This window comes from Ochlerotatus camptorhynchus, unplaced genomic scaffold (assembly GCF_037179485.1).
Source record: "Ochlerotatus camptorhynchus isolate MF236.1 unplaced genomic scaffold, CSIRO-AGI_Acam_v1.1 ptg000201l, whole genome shotgun sequence".
NCBI classification, from domain to species: Eukaryota; Metazoa; Arthropoda; class Insecta; order Diptera; family Culicidae; genus Ochlerotatus; species Ochlerotatus camptorhynchus.
The window spans coordinates 827,126-843,030 of NW_027040691.1; the positions used below are offsets into that span (position 1 = coordinate 827,126).

Below are 15,905 nucleotides of genomic sequence, written 5' to 3' on the forward strand. Positions count from 1 at the left end.
ATGAGGTAAATTTACTCATCGCTGAGTTCCTGCACATTTGGCGATTATAAGTGAACTGAACTCAAATTTGAGTCGTTCTCATTCGCCGTGTAGCAAAAACGTGATGAAATTTTTCCTTAATTAAATAATAATAAATAATAAATGGATCGCCCCTAGGAGGAAATCGTATGAGGTTTCGCTCTGTATATTAGTATGCCCCTAGAGTGAGTAAAATTATCGTCGATTTTTCTCATTTGCACGAAGTTTTTCCAGTAAAACCTCGGAAAATTGCACTTAAGTGACTAAAATTATCGCTAGTTTGAGTGAAAGGATATTTGAAAAAACGGAGCTCAAATATGAGGGAGCTTCAACGGCCGTGCACCGATTCCCGTCTCCGCTAGAAGCTTTGCATCGCAATCGCCATCTATCCGCCGACACGAATTATCAGTTTTGACAGCCAAAGTGGGAAAAAGTCGTGCTCAGATCGATAGTGCATTCAATTTCGTAATTTTTACATGAAAATATCCGTCTAAAGGCTCCGGGAATCGACGATGAACCGTGCGCAGGTGGTCAGCCTGCTGGAGGAACTGAAGAAGTCACCGGACAAAACCACCATCTACCGTAAGTTGGTGCGAATACGCACGGAGGTCATTGACACGGAAGCTGGAACGCAGCTCTTCTACGCCCTGGATGGAATCCGACTGCTGGTGGCCCTAATGGCCAAACCGTACGAAAAAGTGCTGGAAGTGGCCCTCAGCATCCTGGGGAACTGTTGCATGCGGAAGGAGTGTGCCAAACAGGTAAGCTGGGTTTCGGGGATTTTATTGATTTTCAGCTTCCTCCATCAGTGGCAACCACTGAACGAAATTGGAACACTGGTTTTCAATGGATTACATGATTTGTTTTTAGGCATTCGAGGAAGGGATCCTGCCACCGCTTATCTCCATCATTGCCAACATTCCGAATCCGGCCATTCAGTGTCGTGGTTATCGGCTGCTGGGAAACCTGGCGCAATTTCCGGTAATCGCGTACGCCATTGGAAAGGATTGCAACAACACAACGTACGCCATATCGTCGATTCTGACCGACTCGAACAACACTGCCGTCCTGATAATGGCCATCCGAGCCGTTAGACAACTGTGGAATGAGAAAACCGTTCGCAATCTTTTGATAAGCCAGGGATGCATTAAGAAGATCATTGACTTGCTTGTTAAATTTGCTCGCAATGAAGCCAAGGAATTGAATAGCCCGGACAGTCCCACCGAAGAGGAAACCATGGGAGAAGAAACGGAACGAGTCGTAATCAAACGGATGCACGCTCCGGATCGGACGATTACGAAGGAAAAGTTTAAAAACATCGTACGCCACATGGAGAATAGTCATCACTGCGACATCGTTGGGTACCAGCTGATCAAGAGCTATCGCTGGAAGGATTCTCTAGATTTCAAGATGCCGGAGGCAAAGGAAACCATAGAACTGTTTACCGGGATTTTAAAATGTCTGCAAACGATTACAACTACGACGAGTGCGCAGGTTGCCGAAGAGCTTTACGGCGAGCAGGATTGTGGAATCAAATGTCTGGTGTTCCTGTGCTCTGAGAGCAGCCAGTTCCGGACGTTGGCCCTGAAGATAGTGTACCATCTGGCGTCTAATCCGGATGCGATCAATAAACTCACTGCCTGTGATGTGATAACGGTTACATCGGATCTGATTATGTATGCCAATCTAGGTGGGTTCCCTTTGGAAGTTATAATTTTGCAGTTTTGTGACTAATCACTTTCTTTTTTCAGATGATTCCGAGAAGCGTTACTGTACGACTGTGATATGTCTGCTGGCGAAGGAAGCTTGCAACCGGGGTCATATCCGGCGCAGTGGCGCCCTGCAAGCCCTCATGAAACTAGCCAAACAGTGTAAAGAAAAGCACGAACTTAGTATAATCCTGTACGCACTCTACCAGTATCGGTTCGATAATCTCAGCTACGAAATTCTCCTGAACAACGGCTTGGTAAGCTTTCTGGTAGGAGTCCTAAACACCATAATAGCCGAGAAGGAAGTGAACCACATCAAACATGACGACGAGGAAACTATGAGCACCAGTGTCTACTCGAAGCGAAGGTCCAGCAGCCAGAAGGCCAAATTGAAACGGAGCGATGAACTATTCAACTTTAAAAAATCGAGCTACTACCGGCATTCGAAGGTGGCCAAAATTGATCCGTACTGTTCGGCACCGGAATCGCCGGAAAGTGGAAGCAGCGGGTACGCCAGCACCAGCTACAATGGCGTTCGAAACCCGCCAAGTAACACTTCCAGTCCGGCTAGGACCGACGATAATGATGATTTTGACGACGACGATGACGATATCTATTCGCCGGTTTGTAGCGACACGGAAGAAGATCCTGACACGGTGGTTGCCAATTCGGAGGAACGTGTTGCTGCGGAAGTGGAAACAATCGACGATAACACTGAGGATGCCAAAGCCGTCGAGTTTGACATCCTAGCCTATCTGTACGATGACAACTCGAACACGAATCTGATGTCCGCTACGGACCTGGACCGGGAAGAGGAGGCACCCCTCACCCAGACCGAACATCGACCTCGGAACCATTGTAGCTTCGACGACGCAATTGACGATAACGAAATCCATGACATCGAGCTGGAGATTGTCTCGTCGAAGGCGTTCGAGAAGAACCCGATGCAACCGATACTGACGCTGCTGTGGTCGATTTCCAAATCGCACAAAGGCTTGGAGTTTGTGCACCCGGGAACGCTGTCGACGATGCTGAAGATTTGCAAGCTCACGAAGAAGCCCCGGGGACGGGCCTTCCAGACTATTGCCAACATTATAAAGCACGTGGATCATTTCTTGCCGCTGCTGAAGCAGGACTTTGTGTTCCGGCTGCACGATTGCAAGACGCCGTACAGTTCGCACTCCAGGTGTTGGAGCTGTGATGAGGTGAGTGGTGGGTGGGTTTGTTGCGTTTGGGTGTTTTTCCCTTTCTTACAAAGAATGGTATAGAGTATACGCCTTTTTAACACAGTGAACAGACGTTCAAGTTCGGTCAGAAACTTGTGTAAAATAAATGGGAACGTCGCCGTTACGTGGTGTTAGCATCTCCTGATTTTCTCTATAAAATTTCCACTTTCGACCAATTTGCCGCTAGTATCGATAAATTTTCTTAGTGTCTAGTGTAATTTGTGCAACGCCAGCGCCATCATGTTGTCAAAGAGAGTTTTTAAGTGGGGAAGTCGCCGTTAGTGGCGCTTAAGTCGAATAGGAATCTTTACACAAGTTTTTAGAGAAATTTTGTTCGAGTCTCCATGTCTGTTCTCTGTGTCTTATCTTTACACAAGTTTTTGACCAAAGTTGGACGTCTGTTCTCAGTGATCAAAGTATGCTCACCAACAAACCGACATGAAACTTAAACTTAACTCTTGATCGAGAATCCATAACGGCCGATTTAAATGTGCAGCGATCCCATCTGTCAAAGCCATAGAAATGTTTTATCTAGATACAAATAATTTGTCCGAAATAGGTTAGACACTAACCAACTCATAAATTTTGTACGCGTGTTCGTAGATAGGATACATATTTTCCGCGAATACGGCGGCAGATGTCAGTTTTGTGCTTTGATCAGAAATTTCTTTGTAATTTGTATGATCATTCATGTCGGTTTGTCGGTGATACCAGCACCAAGTAACCACAGAGAACAGACGTTGAGGCTCGAACAATATTTCTGTTGGAAAATGTATAGAGAAAATCAGTAAGTTGACCAGTTGACAGCTGGTAGTTCATCGTACATGTAAAATGCGCACGCTTGCTGTGAATTAGTTCACCCGTTGGCTCTCATCATTGAAAGAGGCGCTGTTTCAGTGATGCGAAGTTTCCTTCGAAATGAGCTCTCTATTATAATTATTTCTCTAAGCTTAAAGCTAACGCTGTGCTAGGTGGGAGATGTTGAAACCTGGAGGGGGACGTGCTGTAAAATCAGCCTACTGATCATTCTTGTATGAAATTGGTTCCAAACGTAAACAAACCATGTAGGTTTCTTATGGCTTGTTTACGTTTGGAACCAGTTATACGAGGTAGGCGAAGATTGTTCGTATTTGACAGCCACATCCCACCCCTGGTTGAAACCCAATTTCCTCTTGCATCGACTGAGTTCGTTGATGCGGAAAAAGGGGTATTGCATTGATAGGTAAAAGAAGATGGTCCTCTCTGGTCAAATTAACGAGGAAAAGTATAGTGGCATTATTTCAGCGGATGAGCTTCCTGTCGTATGGATCGATAGCAGATAGGGAAGTGAAGTAATCAGTAAGAGCATCGGCAACGGTTGAGGCGAGGGATCGCGCATAAGGCCGTTACGCAGACAGACAGAAAACCACAGACAAACAGACGTAGCTCTTAAATCTGGATCATCGTTCACGAACTTAACGATTGATTTGAAAATTATCATTTCAGCGAACTACTCACCGGTGCGGAATCGGATAACTTTCACGTTTCATTCTGTTCACCTGGCATGCAACACTGTTTATGACTTGGCCAGGGCTTGAAAGGGGATCGCATATCGACTGTGACTGCGTGATCGCGTACGTTTTCTGCATTCAATGTGCGCAGCAAGCACGTTGGTTTGGCTGGCAAAATGGCGCAGTTGTTCTGTGTGGTATTTGCATGTGTGGTGTTTGCCGCAGCAGCTCGGTGGAAGCCGATTTTTCAATTCATTCATTCTCCCGCTTATCGTGCATGTTGAAAGTTGAAGCTGCAGAATGACCGGGAGTACGCTGCGTATTTTGTTTTCATTTCTCTTTTCCAATGGTGAGCTATGCTATACGAGTCTCTCGATAAACGTGGTAGGAAATATGTTATATTCACCGCTCCGCTGTTTTCAAACCAATCGATCTAATTTTTAATATTTGAAGTCTCTGGTTAATACTAATTACGTACAAAAATGAAATCGACTTCTTTCTTTCTACCAAGCTGAACAATGAATCAGATCCTTTGTAACATTGACAGATTCTCTTTGTCGATTTTATCTTTGCATGGCCATAAATATTCATTTCCAGCTAATCGCATTTTGACAAAAGAAGGTATTATCGGCAACGGTTTTGTAGTCAAGTAATTAACCGTTATGTGATCGACAAAAAAAAAACACCTTTAGGAGCTCGACAAGGTACTTCCACAAATTGAAATACTTGCTACTACGGCCAAATTTGACCGATTTTGAATCTTTTGGCACCATAGGATTCAGAAGCTTGTCTTCTTTCTGGACATTGCCAACAATGTCCATTTGGAATAGTCTGGTTCCCAGAAATCCGGATTGTTCCAGAATTAAGCATTTTCTTGCCTTTCGCTAGAATTTTGAAGGAATCGATATCAAAGTAGAATCTCCTTCAAGAAACAATTTCAGCTTACTTGAGGACCAGTTTAAGGTTTCTCCCCGGAACGGCCATTCCGGCGCAGGTTCCCGTAGGGCCTCTAGTGGCCATAGAAGTGTTTGGGAAGAAACCGCTACAATATGGGTATCAAAATTCATGAATTTTCGGAGTAGATTCCCGTATGACCCCTAGTGGCCATAGAAGTGTTTGGGAAGAAACCCCTGCAATATGGGTATCAAAATTCATGAATTTATAGCAGGAATTTTACAGCAGGAGACTGTTTATCATCATTTTGTGATCATCCGATGGATTGTCCTGTAGTTGGTGCCCGTAGGGCCTCTAGTGGCCATAGAATTGTTTGGAAAAAAAAAAACCCCTGCAATGATTTTGCAGATTTTGCTCCACCTCCACCAAAGCAGGTCCGTCCAGATTATTCTTTTGCGTTTGAGTTTGACCTGACTCGAGAACTAATCAAGCAAATGGAACCAAATTAGGCATGTGGGGGCGAGTGTGGGGGTATAAGGAGATAATCATAGGGGGTAGCCCCTTAGATAATAGGGGGGGGGGGCAACGTACAATATAGCATGCTTTTTTAAATCGGCGCATAAACTCAAGCTAATATTGAATCCCGAGCAAGACCGGGCACACTCAGCTAGTTTCCTTATAAAAATCAAAGAGCAGTATGAGATCGCAACCAAATGGGTTCAAATTTCAGGAGAATAGTTAGAAATTATAATCGATTGAGCAGGGTAGAGCAAAATCTATATTTTTAAACACCCTTGTATAGAGGTTAGTCGTGGATTAGCTAAATATAATTTATGAACATTTTCAGCCTGTTGTTTAGGCAACCTAGCAATCTCTAGCGTAAAAAATGTATCGAATTTGAGGGAAAAAACGGTAAAGCATTCGAACTGGGGTCATTTCTTCATTAACTAACAGGTTTGTCCTAATAAAGGGTGGTTAGGGAAATGTTACGTTTATTTTCTTTGCGAGTGGGCTAAAGGGTATCAGAGTATCAAAATTTAATAAAATGTTGCCCTTGGGTAGAGTTTATATTAGATGGAAGGAAAAAAATAGAGTTTATCTCAGCGAATTTCAGTTCAACTTTTCGAGGTTTTCAGAACATCACATGCTATAAGAGTACATAGCTTGAGAACGAATGCTCTTAGAAACAAGGTTGTAGCACAGAGAACAGACGTTCAAGCTCGGTCAGAAACTTGTGTAAAATAAGTGGGAACGTCGCCGTTACGTGGTGTTAGTATCTCCTGATTTTCTCTATAAATTTTCCACTTTCGACCAATTTGCCGCTAGTATCGATAAATTTTCTGTTGAAAATTGCCACTTGGCGCTACTAGCACTTAGTGTCTAGTGTAATTTGTTCAACGCCAGCGCCATCATGTTGTCAAAGAGGGCTTTTAAGTGGGGAAGTCGCCGTTAGTGGCGCTTAAGTCGAATAGGAATCTTTACACAAGTTTTTAGAGAAATTTTGTTCGAGCCTCCATGTCTGTTCTCTGTGGTTGTAGGGTAAAGCAATACTTCGGAATATTGGAAAAATTTCTGTTATACGCGTCACAAGTTTAATTAAAAAAGCTGTGTGTATGGCGCTGTCGGAAGACTGATTTTTGGGGGTTTGCCGAAGTGAAGTGAGGTATGCTGCAATGGAATCGCACCTTATATTTAAATGATGAATAAATTAAGAGTGATACTATCTGCTCACCGCTTTTTCTGCGCTTTCCTTCAATCAATTGAAAAACAGTGGAGACAGGAAAAACAGCGATGAAATAGTGGTGACCACTAGCACAACACCATCCAATTTGTTGAGGGACTACGGTTGAACAAAAATATATATCTTACCAAGGGTTCTTATGACGATTTGGTCTTCATTCTCAAATTGCACGTTAATCCCCAAAATATGACGACCATTTCGCGATGCAGAGTCGATCTTCAGTGAAATTAACTTTCCTCTCATCTCATGTGCAATGTTTTTCTGAATTTTATCAGCATCGATGTTAATGTATTTCTTGGTTTTCCCCGATGAAAAACTGGTACCTAACGCACTAGCTAGCGCGTCAAGAATCGCACGCATTTCGGGCCAGTCAATCGAAGACAAAGGCATATTCCTCACAGCCACAAGCTTCACGCACGAATCGACAATGATGTGTTCATTAATAGCCACGGACGTTTTTTTTTTCATTTTCTTCGATTTTGCTTCCACTTCCTCACCCTCCTTAAAAAAACCCTTTCCTTGGCCAACGCGAAATGTGTACTGCGAAAATTACGCACAAAATTTCCCGCATCAAAATTCTTCTGGAAATATTTACAACTTTCATCACCACTCAACCTACACCACACACCCACGTAATTTTGCACAACCAAATCCTTCGCCAAATCACGAAACTTCCTCTTGCCTGCGATTTTTCTTTCCAATTTCAACCAGTTTCTTATTAAAAACAACACTGCTAAGTTTGCAAACACTACCTGCGCTAGAGGTGACTGCGGAAGAGGTAGAACTGATTTTTTTTTGCAGTCATTCACTACAGCAAACGACAAAGGGAACTTGACCGAAATGAAAATGTGAAAAAAAATCAAGACGAAGCAGAGTGACTAAACGAGAGAGGATTTTTTACGAGAGGGAGCAAAAACTGATTTTTCTACCTATTCGTAAAGCTGTGCATTTGGAATTGACAAATCCAATTTTCAATCGGCAACCGTGGCGCTGCAATCGCAGCGGTGATAAGTCCGAAATAATGTGTCAAACCACAGAGAACAGACGTTGAAGCTCGGTCAAAAACTTGTGTAAAATAAGTGGGAACGTCGCCGTTACGTGGTGTTAGCATCTCCTGATTTTCTCTCTAAATTTTCCACTTTCGACCAATTTGGCGCTAGTATCGATAAATTTTCGGTTGAAAATTGCCACTTGGCGCTACTAGCACTTAGTGTCTAGTGTAATTTGTGCAACGCCAGCGCCATCATGTTGTCAAAGAGGGTTTTTAAGTGGGGAAGTCGCCGTTAGTGGCGCTTATGTCGAATAGGAATCTTTACACAAGTTTTTAGAGAAATTTTGTTTGAGCCTCCATGTCTGTTCTCTGTGGTACAAGGTTCATCCATGCTGACAAGAAATGTGCATGAAATTACATTGAAATTAAACAATTTTGCAAACAATCAATGAAATTGTCAAGGGCTGTCACAGACTTATCACCGTCGGTTAGTGCTTATTCCTGCCACCAGGCGCGCAGGAGTTTAAGTTGGATTTCTCAATGGATCATTTTAGATGGCTGAGTTTTGAACCCACCACAGTTTTCATTTGGCGCTACTGTATACGGACGAACCAATGTAAAATACTGTGGTAGCCACAGTACGGTGCTGTCAAAACCTCAGCATCTTCAATGATCCATTATGAATGCGAAAAGTAGCGTGGAGCAACGGATGGTATACGAAGTACCGCACACAAAGGACTGCTTGAAGTTGAATGAATGGTTATGTTGACTGCTCATGAAAAAAGCCCGACAGATGTGAAAAACTTATTCAAAGAGTAACGTAAGTTTGTCTGTGATTCAGCTATATTTTGATCGGTTGACACATACGACAAATAGTTTTTTGATGAGAAAATGAAACAGGTAGTGGTTCCACATTTTGCCTTTAGGAAGAGTAACCAATGAGCTGTAAACAAGCGAGGTAGTATAAAAATGTACATTTGTTTACGTTTGTTATATACATCCTATTCAAAAAGCACTCCAGAATTATGCTAAGTTTCATGTAAATCGGAGAAGGTTGAATAAAAAATAGTTTTTTTTTTGCTATTTGGTCTGGAACTCATATTTATATATTCAATAACGAAGGGAATATTCCATTCGTGCTGGACATAATTACAGGTGCTCATTATTCCACCCAGCTATTCTATTTTGTAAAATACTGGCAATGAAAAAAAAATCGGCACAATGTGTTAATCGTGGTTAAATGGGACAATTGATTCATCGATGATCGTGCCACGTGTGCACTCTGGAGTCTGAATATCTTAAATGAGCCCTGAAACACCTCACAGCCTTGATCAGTTCCCCAGAAAAACGTCTCGTCAACTTTTTTGCAAATCGAAATTTGTGTGATCTATGGAAAAACCAGAGTTCTTACCACTGTTGAGAGTAGTAATTACAGCAGATATTTTTCGATCGATACCGAGATTTATCCTAACCGACCCTGGTACCAAACCTTTACTAAAACCTCACCGTTTCGTTTACAGATGAAGTCCGCTTGCAACGAGCTGATGTCCCTGTTCGGGAACATTGGCGAAACCGGCTACGGCCAGGGTGAAATAGCTCACATTCTCCGCACCGGCGAACGCACCCTACAGCTGCAGGTCTCCATCATCGTGATGTACGTGGTTCGGGATACCAAGTTGCTCCACAAGCTCCTGTATGATATGAAAATTTTGAACACTGTGATGAACATTATCCTTAACGAGAATGACGACGAAGAGGAGGAACTGTACGAGCAACGGTTGAGCGTGGCTGCCTGTTCCGGGATCACGACGCTGGCGCAAAACCTGTCCATCTGCGGTGAGGAAGAGGACACCGGAACGCCCAGCGAAAAGCTGGAAGCCAAAGAGTTTGACAACACCCTGACGATTTGCAACGAGAGCAACAGCAGCGAGGAGAAGGTTACGTTCAAGGTGAAGAATGCGAGCGGCGCGATGGACAGCGTGCGGGTGAGTAAGAGTTTGCTGATGCAGGGAAGCGACGTCTTTCAGCGCATGTTTGACGGGGATCATTTCATTGAGTCGAAGAATAATGAAGTGTATCTAAAGGAGAACATCAGCGTGGACGGGTTGAAGTACTTCTTCTACCTGATAAGGCTGCAGACGGTTAATAAGCTAACTGGGATGGCACCACCTCCGAAGCTGATCGAAGCCAGCTTGGATGCGCTTAGTCTTTCGCAGAAATATCTGCTTCCCGGCGTGGAGCGGTCGGTGCAGAATATCGTTAAAACGTTGCTGAATGACGATTGCGTATTGAATGTGTTCGAATGGTCGTTGAGGAACTACAACCAGGAGCTGTTGGATGCATCTACTTATTACTTCTTGTACTCGGACATAAGTGGAGCAGCTAAGTGCAAGCTGTTCCGATCGGCGAATAAGTCCATTTACAGGAAGGAATGGCGCCGATTGATGAACGAAACTATCCTATGTCGAGTGCAGCCGAACGTAGAGTAGTAGCAAGCACGTGTTCGCGAGGAAGCTTTTATTTTTTACACTGTTTCCTATTACATTAATAGAACTGCTACTGGTTAGTCATCTTTGCTTATTTGTAATATGAAATATTTATTCGCATTGTATACGTTATGTGAACGGTCTTAGTTAATCATTTCGAATGTATATTTTACACATTCCAGCAAATTATAAAGCTACTTGTGAATAATTGTCATAATCCCACACCAATTAACTCTGCAATTGCTGCAGTTCATTTGATGCCGAAATATCCCTGTCTGCCGACTTTGGAGTTGGAGGTCCAACGTGTAGATGGTTTTCTTTGTGTCCGTACTGGAAGGCAACGCGCAGTTCACCGAAACGACACTTGGGAAGCACCCCCGGAATCCACTCGATGCTAAAGTAGTGTAGCTTTTCGCTAGGATCGCTCCGATGCGTTCCCATTTTGATGTAGGTTTTGTACTGGAACGGTTTAATTGCGACAGTCTTCTTGCCGTTCTGTGCTGTTTGATCGTGATTCGTAACTGCATCGTCGCTGAGATCTATTTCCTGGAAGGTACCGGCGGAGGTGCGACAGAAAGATTTTTCGAATTGAAAGGCTATCTGTAAAATTGACAGGTTTGTATTTTGCTGTTCGTAGTTGTAGAACTTTCGACCAACCTTATCAGTCTTAAGTACGTTTCTCAGACTTTTGTAACAGGTAAACTTGTAGATGTGACACGTCAACCCGGTTCGGGGACCTTCCATCAGTATGACACTATGATCGGGCGTTCTTAGTCTATGGCCAACGGAAAATCGAGCTCGAAGACACTGGAAAAAGTTCTGCAGAGGAGAGTAAAAATAGACTAAATTGACCGAACAGTTTTTATCGACTTACCTCATGAATACTGAAGATCTGCGTTGCAGGTTGCCCGTCCCCATCGTAATGTATCACAGAATTTAGCTAAAAGATTAAGATAGCATTAATTCAGACAAAAAAAAAATCAAACCACATTGCCAACTCCTACCTGTTCTATCACAGACTCCAACCAACTGGTAAAAGTCAAATTGCACAGCGTCGCCTCGAACGACGGTAGGGAACCATTTGGATTAGCAGCAACGGCAGGACTAGTAGCTGCCGCCACCACCGCCATTGCACTAGCTTCCGTCTTGTTCAACCTGTTGAACACAACCCCATTCGATTCTAGCACCCGCATCAACCGCCGCACATTGTAGCTGCCCTTCTTCATTTTCTCTTTGGCTATCTTGCTGGATTGTCTCAAGGCAGCCTTTTTCGTTGTCACTTCCAACAGTTTCAACTTCTTCATCTTTGTTGTCGTTGCCGTCGCGGGGGCTTGTTTCGATTCCGCAACTGCCGAGGGTTCCTCCGCCGGTTGAACCGCCAACCCGAGCTCTTCGTCAGCTGGGAATACGACATTATCGTCACTAAGCTCGATATCCGACGGGCAGAAATCGATCTGATCCGTTAGGTTAAACTGATCCATCAGTTCAATTTGGCAATCCATCAGCTGCAGATTTTCGTCGTAACAGGGTGCAAACGCCTCCGCGGCTGAGATACTATTTTCCGTGCTGTTTATCAGCTCAATGACCGGCGAGTTGGAAACGTTTTCCTTCTTGCAGGGTTCGTCGAAGTCTGCCGTTGCGAGATCTGCTTCAAACTGAAGTCTACAACTGATCAGTTGCATATTAGAATTGGTCAGCATAGAAGGATCGTCAACAATTGTTACGAGGAATTGATCCGTGCTTTCCAGGTTTGGACAGTCATCCGGCGAGAGTTCGTTTTGCAGAAGGCCCAAGCTGTTGTCGCAAAACTGACTCGATGGTGGTAGCAGTAGCTGTTTAACAATATCTTCGTATACCGACTGGTATTGAGGACTACTGAGGACGGCAGCAGCTACAGTTTTCTGATGGACCATGTCCGGACTTTGGCAGTCACAGATGATACTGAAATGAACCAGCGTTGTAACTACAACATGTTGTAACAAGTATTGAAAAACACAAACCTAGAAGGCAGCTTCAGTTCCACGTGGCAGTACGGGACCAACTGGTGCGGATCATCATCATAGCATTTGACCACAAACGTATCGAAGGATATCCTTTGAACCAACGGATCATCCTCACCGCTGTTCATCTGATGCTTCCATATGCCTACCCTTTCCACGTTCGTAGCATTCAACCTCTGCAGCACTTCCTTTCGAATCGGCAATGCTTCTGCCATCTCACTGGTAGCCGCAGCAACGCGAACATGCTGGCAAGTTCCTTCCAAGTCCGTATGGGGTTCACAGTCCACATAACAAATGCCCGTCTTCAATTCCAATTGCTCATCAGCCCCGTCCACACAGTCTCGTATTTCTACAAATCCTCGATCCTCTCTTGCCCCATTTAGCTTTCGAACGCTGTAAAGCTTGGCAGATTGTTCCTGTAGTCCGGATTGCAATTGTACCCCAACAAGTTGGTCGCATGTGTCGATGATTTTCCCACTGTGTCCCGCAGCAGCAGCAGCTGCGGCTGCGGCTGTATTCAGGATCTGACGACACTGCTTGTTCTTGCACTGCACTGCGCGATGTCCATTGGAGGTGCCACATTTGGGACACTTTCTGATACCCCGTTTGCTCCAACGGGATTCCAGCTTAAAGGGCATCGCGGTTTCGATGGTGATTAGTTGAATTTCACATTCAGAAACGTGATAAGCTTTAAAAAGCAAGCAGCAAAAACAGCCCCCAACGGGAGTTTGCTTCGATTTTGCTTTGTTTACATAAACATTTACACTGGCGTTGATGTCTGTCTCTGAAGCGGGCACTATCTTTACACGCTTACTTCAGCTTACTCACCGGGTGAGTCGATCGTACTCAATTTCGTCTGATACATTGAAGAATCAAAATGACGACTAGCATCTCCTAATTTTGTCTGTAAATTTTCCACTGTCGACCAATTTGGCGCTAGTATCGATCAATTTTCTGTTGAAAATTGCCACTTGACGCTACCAGCACTTAGTGTCTAGTGTAAATTGTGCCACGCCAGCGCCACCAGGTTGTCAACGAGGGTTTTAAGTGGGGAAGTCACCGTTAGCACAGAGAACAGACATGGAGGCTGGAACAAAATTTCTCTAAAAACTTGTGTAAGGATTCCTATTTGACTTCTGCGCCATTAACGGCGACTTTCCCACTTAAAAATCCTCTTTGACAACATGATGGCGCTGGCGTTGCACAAATTACACTAGACACTAAGTGCTAGTAGCGCCAAGTGGCAATTTTCAACCGAAAATTTATCGATACTAGCGCCAAATTGGTCGAAAGTGGAAAATTTAGAGAGAAAATCAGGAGATGCTAACACCACGTAACGGCGACGTTTCCACTTATTTTACACAAGTTTCTGACCGAGCTTCAACGTCTGTTCTCTGTGACTTAGTGGTCTTAGAGTTACCTCTATGGTTATACCGTGTCAGCGGGCCCAGCACAGAAAAATAAACGATTTGAGCCTGGGACATGCTGCCTACTGTCACAGAGAACAGACGTTCAAGTTCGGTCAGAAACTTGTGTAAAATAAGTGGGAACGTCGCCGTTACGTGGTGTTAGCATCTCCTGATTTTCTCTATTAATTTTCCACTTTCGACCAATTTGGCGCTAGTATCGAAAAAATTTCTGTTGAAAATTGCCACTTGGCGCTACTACACAGCAAAAAAAGTTGTTGAATATTACATCGAAACTGCTGCAACCAGGTCAATCCATCGGTTGTGTAATATCACATTGTACGATGTACATCGATTTTGCGAACAAAATTACATCCATTGATGTAATATTGTATCTGCTTTTTGCTTTTACATCATTATTTCATACATCAGCTTGAATTACGTTGATCGATATTACATTTTTTTTTGCTGTGTAGCACTTAAAGTCTAGTGTAATTTGTGCAACGCCAGCGCCATCATGTTGTCAAAGAAGGTTTTTAAGTGGGGAAGTCGCCGTTAGTGGCGCTTTAGTCAAATAGGAATCTTTACACAAGTTTTTAGAGAAATTTTGTTCGAGCCTCCATGTCTGTTCTCTGTGGTCGTAGGCAGTACCGTTAGTATATTTAAAATTAACCACCAACCGCTGAAAATATGAATTATCGCGTATTTCTGTTGTTCATTACATGCCAAGTAAAATTCGAGAACGTAATTTCATTTGAATAGCTTGTTCAATCAGGTCTTAAACAATCGTCACGTCGGTCATAGCTTGTTATGATTACCTGAACCATGCGTAAAGAGAAAATCGAAACATTTAACGTCGCGTGAAAATGGATCTTAATGAAGGCCTCTTTCATAGCTTTTAGTTTAAGGATTTCAAAGATCGTCGGTTGCAGTGGCTTGCTTACTGAGCAGAAAAACGCGGTCCCAAATCCTTTCATATTAAAAATGTATGGTTAGATCGCTTGTTTATCGTGTATTTCGTAAAATTTTTTGTTGTCGTCGGTGCCGGGTCTGAATAGTCATAAAAACTTGAATAACGCTATAATGTGATATGAGGGGCTCGATGGCCTTAGAGCAACCGGTTTTGCTTACTGAGCAGAACATCATGAGTCTAATCTCAGGCCCATCCACATTCAAGATTCGTCAATCGTTTTATTTGTTAACATTACTACATGGTAATAACAGCAACTCTATGATAAAAAAGGAGCTCGTCTGCCTAGTGGCAAACGTTTTTGCTTACTGAGCAGAAGACCGTGGGTTCAATCCCAAGCTCCTTCGCGTTATATGATTGTTAGGACATCAATTCAGCTTATCGTTTACCAAAACGAACCCTGCTGCAAACCCAAACCTCTTATCCAACATCCCAGTGATTCCTCGTGGAAGTGCAGAGGTGTTCTCGGCTTCCATCAAAGCGAGTGTCATGTCAACACATTCCTACCCGTTCCTTTCTTGACCTGTGTTCGGGCGCGGCCGGCGCTGGTATTGCCTAGTTTGAGATCACCAGTTTTTACACATTGAGGATGATTGCTAGTCCCAAGCATCGTCTATTGGTTCTCTGTGTAATTACAGCTGGTCTGGCAATAACAGAGTAGCAACCGTGGGCGGTCAATCATGCTCATGCTCAACGTGAGAAAATTCCTAGAGCACCACTCTTCGAAAATATCGATCAGGTGCTGCAACCGCAGGCAGTCAGTGAAGCATCGCACAACCACGTACATCTTGACATCGTCTGCATAGAATGAGGTTTGTTGAGACCGAACGTTTGGGGTGGAAACCATGTTGGTCAGTGTAGAGTTGATAAACGTAAATATGGCAACCATTCTCCACCCCCGGAAGAGACCTATGTATATCGAGCGGAAGAATCAAGGAGAGTGAGAGAGAACGGACGACGACAAACGAGCGCCT

The 15,905-nt window shown here is 43.7% G+C and overlaps 2 protein-coding genes across 2 annotated transcripts; one reads left to right on the top strand and one right to left on the bottom strand.

Moving 5' to 3' along the window:
* Positions 1-451: 451 nt before the first annotated feature.
* Rnb (R and B) lies at positions 452-10,563 on the top strand. The gene is made up of 4 exons (XM_065223873.1): positions 452-779; positions 889-1,708; positions 1,770-2,932; positions 9,590-10,563. Exons 1-4 carry the CDS (start codon positions 531-533, stop codon positions 10,556-10,558), a joined length of 3,201 nt encoding a protein of 1,066 aa, XP_065079945.1. The 5' UTR covers positions 452-530; the 3' UTR covers positions 10,559-10,563.
* A 212-nt stretch (positions 10,564-10,775) lies between these two features.
* On the bottom strand, positions 10,776-13,274 carry LOC135702833 (uncharacterized protein C2orf42 homolog). The gene is made up of 5 exons (XM_065223874.1): positions 12,556-13,274; positions 11,560-12,496; positions 11,430-11,495; positions 11,213-11,374; positions 10,776-11,155 (listed from the first exon to the last, which is right to left on the bottom strand). Exons 1-5 carry the CDS (start codon positions 13,191-13,193, stop codon positions 10,784-10,786), a joined length of 2,175 nt encoding a protein of 724 aa, XP_065079946.1. The 5' UTR covers positions 13,194-13,274; the 3' UTR covers positions 10,776-10,783.
* Positions 13,275-15,905: the final 2,631 nt, after the last annotated feature.

Bases quoted from the DNA above. Each gene is read 5' to 3' on its own strand.
- Rnb (XM_065223873.1), top strand. From the start codon at position 531: ATGAACCGTGCGCAGGTGGTCAGCCTGCTGGAGGAACTGAAGAAGTCA. The intron at 780-888 runs GTAAGCTGGGTT...ATTTGTTTTTAG, and splicing joins GGAAGGAGTGTGCCAAACAG to GCATTCGAGGAAGGGATCCT. The intron at 2,933-9,589 runs GTGAGTGGTGGG...TTTCGTTTACAG, and splicing joins GGTGTTGGAGCTGTGATGAG to ATGAAGTCCGCTTGCAACGA.
- LOC135702833 (XM_065223874.1), bottom strand. From the start codon at position 13,193: ATGCCCTTTAAGCTGGAATCCCGTTGGAGCAAACGGGGTATCAGAAAG. The intron at 12,497-12,555 runs GTTTGTGTTTTT...GGTTCATTTCAG, and splicing joins GAACTGAAGCTGCCTTCTAG to TATCATCTGTGACTGCCAAA. The intron at 11,496-11,559 runs GTAGGAGTTGGC...TTAATCTTTTAG, and splicing joins TGGAGTCTGTGATAGAACAG to CTAAATTCTGTGATACATTA.